The sequence below is a fragment of the Dendrobates tinctorius genome, unplaced genomic scaffold, assembly GCF_039654945.1.
Source record: "Dendrobates tinctorius isolate UK_male_01 unplaced genomic scaffold, ASM3965494v1 ptg000009l, whole genome shotgun sequence".
NCBI lineage: Eukaryota > Metazoa > Chordata > Amphibia > Anura > Dendrobatidae > Dendrobates > Dendrobates tinctorius.
Genome location: NW_027361677.1, coordinates 23,542,608 through 23,550,591, shown reverse-complemented (window position 1 = coordinate 23,550,591; position 7,984 = coordinate 23,542,608). Strand labels below are relative to the sequence as shown.

Here is a 7,984-nt window from a genome sequence, read left to right as displayed (position 1 = left end):
TATTACAGAGATATATATGTGGGAAGGTTTCTACAATATCAGTTATGTGATTTCTCCCTCCACATATTGTGTGTGCCACAATTGCATTTTACTTTATATCCATGTTCAGCTATACACGCTCATTTTCTTTGTGTATTGGAACAACCCAAAAAAAAGCAAATTGGACAGAATTCCCCCCCCCCCCCCCCCACATGCTTGTTTCAAGCATGTGATGCTCGTTCAAATTTACCTGTGGCAAGTAACAGGTGTGGGCAATATGAAAGTCACACCTGAAACCAGATATAAAAGGGAGAAGATGACTCAATATTTGCATTGACAGAAAGAGAAGAACTGTCTGAGGACTTGAGAACCAAAATTGCTGAAAAAAAAAAATAACAGTATCAAGGTTACAAGTCCATCTCCAGAGATCTTGGTGTTCCTTTGTCCACGGTGCGCAACATAAGTTTACAACCCATAGTACTGAAGCTAATCCCTGTGGATGGCAGTCAAAAATTGATGAAAGGTTGCGACATAGGATAGTCCGGTTGGTGGATAAGCAGCCCCAATCAAGGTCCAAAAGAAATTGTAGTTGTCCTACTGGCTTGGTACATCAGTGTCAGCACAAACTGTCGACATTTGAATGAAAAGAAACCTTATGAAAGGCGATCCAGGAGGACCCCAGTGCTGACACAGAGACAAAGAAAAGCTGGACTGCAGTTTGCCAAAATGTACGCAAGTAATCCAAATTTTTTTGTGAAAGCGTCTTGGGGACATATGAGATCAAGATAGAGCTTTTCAGTAAAGCCAACTGGAAAAGGAACGAAGCCTATCAAGTAAAGAACACATTACCTACAGTCAAATATGGTGGAGGTTCAAAGATGTTTTGAAGTTATTTTACTGGCACTGGGTGTCCTGTGTGCAAGGCATCTTGAAATCTGAAGATTACAGAAGGATTTTGGGTTGCAATATAGTGCCCAGTGTCAGAAATCTGGTTTTGAATCCTAGGTCATGGTTCTTCCCGCAGAACAATGACCCCAGAAATGAATGGCAACAAAGAACTGGAGAATTTTGAAGTGGCCAGCAATGAGTCCGGAACTAAATCCCATTGATCACTAGTGGAGCGATCTTAAAATTGCTGTTGGAAAAAGGCGCCTTCACATATGAGAAACCTGGAGCAGTTTGCAAAAGAAGAGTGCTATAAAATCCCATTTGAGAAATGTAAGAAGCTTGTAGATGGTTATAGGAAGCAAATATTGAGGGTGCCAACAACTTTATTATCCCATTTTTGGGGGGTTGTGTGAAATTATGTCCAATTTGCCTTTTTCAGTTCTTTTTGTGTTGTTCCAGTACACACAAAGGAAATAAACTTGTATAACAAAACGTGTAATAGAAAATTTTCCAGACGAAATGCTTTATTTTCTGGAACAATTTCCAGTGTGCTAACACTAGGCTATGTCTTTGTCGATGCTATTGCATGCGGATTTTTATACCAAGTACTGTACAGTAATCAGCTCTTAGGCTGCAGTCCTTTCCGCTTCAGTGTCTGAACTCTCAGCGCTGTAATCTGATGCTGTATAATCTCCTAACTCTTGACCTTCATTCTGACGGTTTCCTGCATCTCTGCTGCTTCAGTCTCTGCATTCTCAGAGCCATTTCATAGCAGCTACAGTTTGATGGTTCCCTGTTGGCTCTCAGCAGCTCACATCTTCCTGGAGTCCATGCTGCTTCAGTGTCTGTATTCATAGCAATAATGAGGTCTGATGTTTTATACTCCAACAGCATCTGGTTTCCCCCATGGCCACTGAAGATGAGGCCGTCGCATCTCACTGCAGCCCCTGCTGCTTCATGCAGCTTTTATACCAAGCAGCAGTTAGTAGGAGTCCTCTGGGTGCAGTAAATCTGCTCCATCTGAACACTTACCTAACTTTTCTCCATTCAAATACCAATTCCCTGATCAGCCCGGAACACACAGGGCATTTCCACCATTCCTTTATATAGTAATAAGGAAATGGCAGAGCCGGGACAGATGGCTTACAGGCCTCTACCGTGCATGGCGGCCATTAAGTTTTTTTTTTTTTTTTTTTTTACACAAATCGTTTGGCGCCCCTGAGCAAAAACCTGTTTGAACAATTCACGACGCGACATTTTCTAGACGTAAAAACCACCAACGTCCCCAATTCTCTCACCCAGAACAGAAGGCCGCCATAACCTCGTATAAAAATAATTTATTGGTTCCACATTACACGGATGTCGCTGCGATACTCTGCCATACACACATAAATAAGACATACTACACACATACAGCGCCCGTACTGCAGAGTTCAGGCACGACAGGAGCCACGTGAGCCAAATGTGATGTCTGCTTGTGTTCATACCCTGTATCACAGTCTCAGCTGCGCCGGCCGCACGTATCCTCCATAGATCTGGATCCCGCGCTCATCAAATAATCGTCTCTTTGTAATATCACTGCAGATACTAAACATTTTCCCCTCCAGCAGCTTTGTAATCCTGAGCTATGGATTGCAACATAGACCACCCTAGGATGGAGGAGGAGACCAAGACCACCCTAGGATGGAGGAGGAGAGACCCAGACCACCCTAGGATGGAGGAGGAGAGATCCAGACCACCCTAGGATGGAGGAGGAGAGATCCAGACCACCCTAGGATGGAGGAGGAGAGATCCAGACCACCCTAGGATGGAGGAGGAGAGACCCAGCAGCGGTATAGAGAAAAATCTGATTAAAGTGTATCACATTCTAACAGGAGCGCAACCCCCCCCACTCCCCACGGTCAGTGCAGGGTCCCGTTATTCTGATCGTCCAGTGCCATCTTCCCAAGAATCTGCTGTTCCAGCTCATTATTCCCCACCGGAAGCTGAAAGAAGTTCATCTCTGCAGCCAATGCCGCCATTGCCGATGGGTCCTGCCCAAATTGCGCTCGGAGCATCATGTCCATCTTTTCCAGACGTCGTTTTAACCGTTTAGCCTCTCGCTCTCTAACGAGTCGGGCTTGACGTTTCTCCGGAGTCTCGTTGGCCCGTTTCAAGCGCATGGCCTCGCGATCTCGCTGCAAGCGCCTTGCTCTTTGCTCGTCGGTCTCCTGCATTCTCTGCTGTCTCTTAGCTTCCCTGTCCCTCATCCGTCTCAGCTCTCGTTCGTCGGGGGTCTCGCTGTCTCGTCTGCTCTTCTTGGCGGTACGCTCCCGCTCCAGCCTTTGCAATCGGGCCTGCACGGGCTCTTTCTGTCTACGGTTGGCCCACCTACGCACTGTGGGGGTCTGGCTTGACATCATCTTCCTGTAAGCCACACAGTTATTGCACACAAGTAATACTCCAGCAGGGTAAACAGCATTGAAGTCCATACCGCTGGGGCTTTTAGGGTTGTTCTGGTCCCAGCTTTCCGGAGACAAAACCTCTGGCAGCTTTTCACTGAAAAACAAGCAGGACATAACTTTATAACTATGCGGATGTATTTTAAAGGGTAGCTCCGATGCAGCCTGGTGACGTGCCGCTGACCGGTGCCTGCCAGGCTGTGCGTTTGATACCCGACTGTCATGCAGAAGTCCTGGGACATTGTCAGTGCTGCTCATAGTGTGCTTTTTTTTCTGCCCTTACCTGTTGAAGGTGTCATGGCTGGAGAACTGTGCGCCACATACAGCACAATTGGAAAGCTGATCATCGGAATGGATCAGCAGATGTCGTCCTAAGGACCCCGGGGAGCTGAGGGCTCGGCCGCACACCGGACACAGGTAGCTTTTTGTGTTCACCACGGCAGCTGTGTGCTGAAGAGAAGATTTGAGAATAAATGTAGTCAGGTCTGTTTTGGGGGTGTCAGTAAGGTAAATGTCCATTTTTTGGGAGGAGCCAGATACCAGAATGCTGACATTATGGGGATAAAGGGGCAGCGTGTCTCCTACCTGGTACACGTGAGTGATCAGCTGCTCCTGGCTCTCGCAGTCCAGCTGACAAAGGGGGCAAATAAAAAGTGCAGAATCCAGATTACCGTCAAAAGACTCGTGGACCTAACAAAGGAGGAAGAGAGCGTCAGATCAGCGTGCCCTACATATGACGGATTCAAGTATGTCGCCATTCCATTACCCCTCGCGTTATGCCCCATACCATGGACGCATCTTCCCGTTTCCTCATCCTTTTGCTTACGCCCGGTTCATCTTCCTTCTCAGTGATGTCTTCTTCAGAGGCCGGAGATGACAGCTCATCAATTGTAGTCTCCTCATCAGTGTCGCCTGGAATAAGCAAAACGTGACGGCCCTTAAAGGGGATATTCTAGAGAGAATTGTTGAATCCCACCATAAAGAAGGGACTTTTGCTCCCCGTCCTCGCAATATAGAAGCCAGGAGGAGATGAACAGAGTGGCTGATGCTTGCCACCTGCCGGGATCGGAGACAGTACCCGTACATCACTGCAACCGGCGTCTACACAAACACTTTTTTTTTTTAACCAAGATCATGACAATTTGTTTGCAAGGAGATGCGCTCAAATATGATCATATCCCTTTATATCCTTGACGAGAACCTGTCATCACGATTTAACCTGTTAAAAGTATGGACGTGGCCCCTCCGCATTTATATGAGCCTCCTTTAAATTTCGAGCTAGCCCCTGATCTTGCCGAGGGCGCCGCTTGCGCACATTCACGTCCCAACGTTCTCCAGCAAAATGGCGCCGTATGCTCAGCTTAACCTTATGGTCTCCAGCAAAAAAGGCACCGCTGGCATATGCAGTCACCGATGCTATTTAGCTGGAGACCCCTGGAGGTTAATCTGAGCATACACCACCTCCGGCACCATTTTGCAGGAAACAGCTGGAGGTTAATCTGAGCATGTGCCACCTCCGGCGCCATTTTGCTGTGGACAGCTGGAGGTTAATCTGAGCATGTGCCACCTCCGGCGCCATTTTGCTGGACACATGAATGTACACGGGCGGAGCTAGCATGAAATTTAAAAAAGGAGGCTCATACAAATGTGGAGGGGCCACGGCAGAGCCGAAGACCCTACCCACAGTCCCACTCTGATGCACAAAGAGGCTATTGCACCAAAGCATCTAAGGTGAATTCAAGAACCAGGCTACAGATTTTTTTTCACTACAGTTATCCATTAAATCAGTATAAAAGGGCCATTATGACAATATCTTTGACAGGTTCTTTCTAATAGGAAGAAGGGTAATTGGCAACCACACGATCGATTAGACTATTACATTGCACCCGACTCACTGCTACTCCGGTCATTCTGCTCCATCTCGGACACCTCCTGCTTTATAATCTCAGTTTTCATCATCGCTTCACAAGCTTGTTGCTCCAATCCTGCAAACATGTTCTCCCCTAAAAAGGGAAACAAAAGGGGCAAAAATACCATTACACTCCTCCCAGGGGTCCTGAAGATAAGTGCTACTTGCAGCTTTGCCTATGGAGTCTGTCTGCACAATATGACTGTTCAAACCAAGCACAGGTGATCGGCGCACCCTTGGCATGGCCAAACGGCTCAGTGCACCTTCTGACCTTCTTGTTTTCGGTCTCTGGTATGAGAGAAGGATTCCGGAGCTGTGTGGCCACACCAAGGGTGCAACGTGTGCCTGTGCTTGGTTTGACCAGTCATTTTGTGCCGACAGACTGTCTGACAACTTGAATAGGTAATGACGTCTGTATCAATACATACGTGCAAAAAGTTATTCCATTGCAGCAGTTGTGTGTCTACAGCTCCCATGCAGACCAATGCGTCACGTATTCCCGTTTGTCCCCCCCACAAGTTTGGATAGGAGGGTACTCACAATGTACTTTATTTGGAGTTGTCTGTTTCCTCCGGGACATCTTATGGGAACTGGCTACATTCACGCTGTCCTCCTACACAGAGCAGCTCTGAGATTGGAGGGAAAACGATGAAAAAGTAAAAGCAGGTACAAGGGAGAAAAACGTAATGCAGAATGTGTGCAAAAACGAGGGAAAGTGCTGGGTGTGCGTCATATTCACTCCCATCATCCAGGTCTAAGAGTCGCAGGGTCAGGCCTCCTGGCAAGCCCCCAAGCAAAAGACTGCGGGTCCTCCAGGAAGGCTGACCACGCAAAGCCAAAGCATGGGTGGTAGACGGTCTATGTAGCACAGAGAGGCGTGGGGTCTAGATAACAGGGAAAGTACCAAAAAAAAGGAGGCGGCAGAAAGGGGCACATTCTAGAAACCAGCGGGGGGAGGATGTCCCACGGTCTAGAGACCAGCGGGGTTCCCGGCTATCACCGTACTACTAAGTCCAACACCTAGCAGGGGGACCCATCGCCTCCGGAGCAAGGAGACCCATCGCCCCCGAAGCAGGGAGACCCATCGCCCCCGAAGCAGGGAGACCCATCGCCCCCGAAGCAGGGAGACCCATCGCCCCCGAAGCAAGGAGACCCATCGCCCTGTGGAGCAGGGGGACCCATCGCCCTGTGGAGCAGGGGGACCCATCGCCCCCGAAGCAGGGAGACCCATCGCCCCCGAAGCAAGGAGACCCATCGCCCCCGAAGTAAGGAGACCCATCGCCCCCGAAGAAAGGAGACCCATCGCCCCCGAAGAAAGGAGACCCATCGCCCCCGAAGAAAGGAGACCCATCGCCCCCGAAGAAAGGAGACCCATCGCCCCCGAAGAAAGGAGACCCATCGCCCCCGAAGTAAGGAGACCCATCGCCCCCGAAGAAAGGAGACCCATCGCCCCGTGGAGCAGGGGGACCCATCGCCTCCGGAGCAAGGAGACCCATCGCCCCCGAAGCAGGGAGACCCATCGCCCCCGAAGCAGGGAGACCCATCGCCCCCGAAGCAAGGAGACCCATCGCCCCCGAAGCAAGGAGACCCATCGCCCCCGAAGCAAGGAGACCCATCGCCCCCGAAGCAGGGAGACCCATCGCCCCCGAAGCAGGGAGACCCATCGCCCCCGAAGCAGGGAGACCCATCGCCCCCGAAGCAGAGAGACCCATCGCCCCCGAAGCAAGGAGACCCATCGCCCTGTGGAGCAGGAGGACCCATCGCCCCCGAAGCAGGGAGACCCATCGCCCCCGAAGCAGGGAGACCCATCGCCCCCGAAGCAAGGAGACCCATCGCCCCCGAAGCAAGGAGACCCATCGCCCCCGAAGCAAGGAGACCCATCGCCCCCGAAGAAAGGAGACCCATCGCCCCCGAAGAAAGGAGACCCATCGCCCCCGAAGAAAGGAGACCCATCGCCCCGTGGAGCAGGGGGACCCATCGCCTCCGGAGCAAGGAGACCCATCGCCCCCGAAGCAGGGAGACCCATCGCCTCCAGAGCGGGGAGCCTCATCGTCACAGAGCAGAGGGACCCATCGCCCCGTGGAGCAGGGCCAGCAGTGAATGGGTGAGGAGTGCAGCTGGACATTATTATCACACTACAGTGCAGGTCGGGTATGTATGGCGCATGCATGGTGCAGGGCTGCACGGTCAGCAGGGGGCGCCCCGCGATCTGCATGTCTCCCCAGCCCCGCTGCAGTGATTACAGCGGCACATCCCGGGGGCGTTTACCCTGCAGTGATCTCCGGTGCAGGCAACCCCCGGTACTCACATGCATGAGGCCCCGGCCCCGGTGTCCGGGCGTGTCCCGGCTCCAGACAGACGATGAGTGCGGCCGCATCTGCTGGAGGGAGCGAGGCCCTCTGATGACGTCACGTGGTCATGTGACCAGGCCGAGGGGGATGATGGAGTGTCGGCCATAACCATTGTATACAGTCAGTCTCATGCAATAGGGCCCCTCACCAGAGGATTCACAGTAACAGCCCCCACAAATGCCAGCCAGTAATAATGTATAGTGCCCCCCATGGAGGCACGTCCCTCTGTGTATGGGACCAGCACTGTCATGGTGGCACGTCCCTCTGTGTATGGGACCAGCGCTGTCATGGAGGCACGTCCCTCTGTGTATGGGACCAGCGCTGTCATGGAGGCACGTCCCTCTGTGTATGGGACCAGCGCTGTCATGGAGGCATGTCCCTCTGTGTATGGGACCAGCACTGTCATGGTGGCACGT

The 7,984-nt window shown here is 51.3% G+C and overlaps 1 protein-coding gene across 1 annotated transcript; it reads right to left on the bottom strand.

The window, feature by feature from the left end:
* Positions 1–2,189: 2,189 nt before the first annotated feature.
* Positions 2,190–7,681, bottom strand: ZNF821 (zinc finger protein 821). The gene is made up of 7 exons (XM_073584588.1): positions 7,526–7,681; positions 5,758–5,845; positions 5,204–5,311; positions 4,096–4,220; positions 3,894–3,998; positions 3,592–3,758; positions 2,190–3,405 (listed from the first exon to the last, which is right to left on the bottom strand). The coding sequence occupies exons 2-7, from the start codon at positions 5,795–5,797 to the stop codon at positions 2,769–2,771; spliced, it is 1,182 nt and encodes a 393-aa protein (XP_073440689.1). The 5' UTR covers positions 5,798–5,845; positions 7,526–7,681; the 3' UTR covers positions 2,190–2,768.
* Between the last annotated feature and the right edge of the window lie 303 nt (positions 7,682–7,984).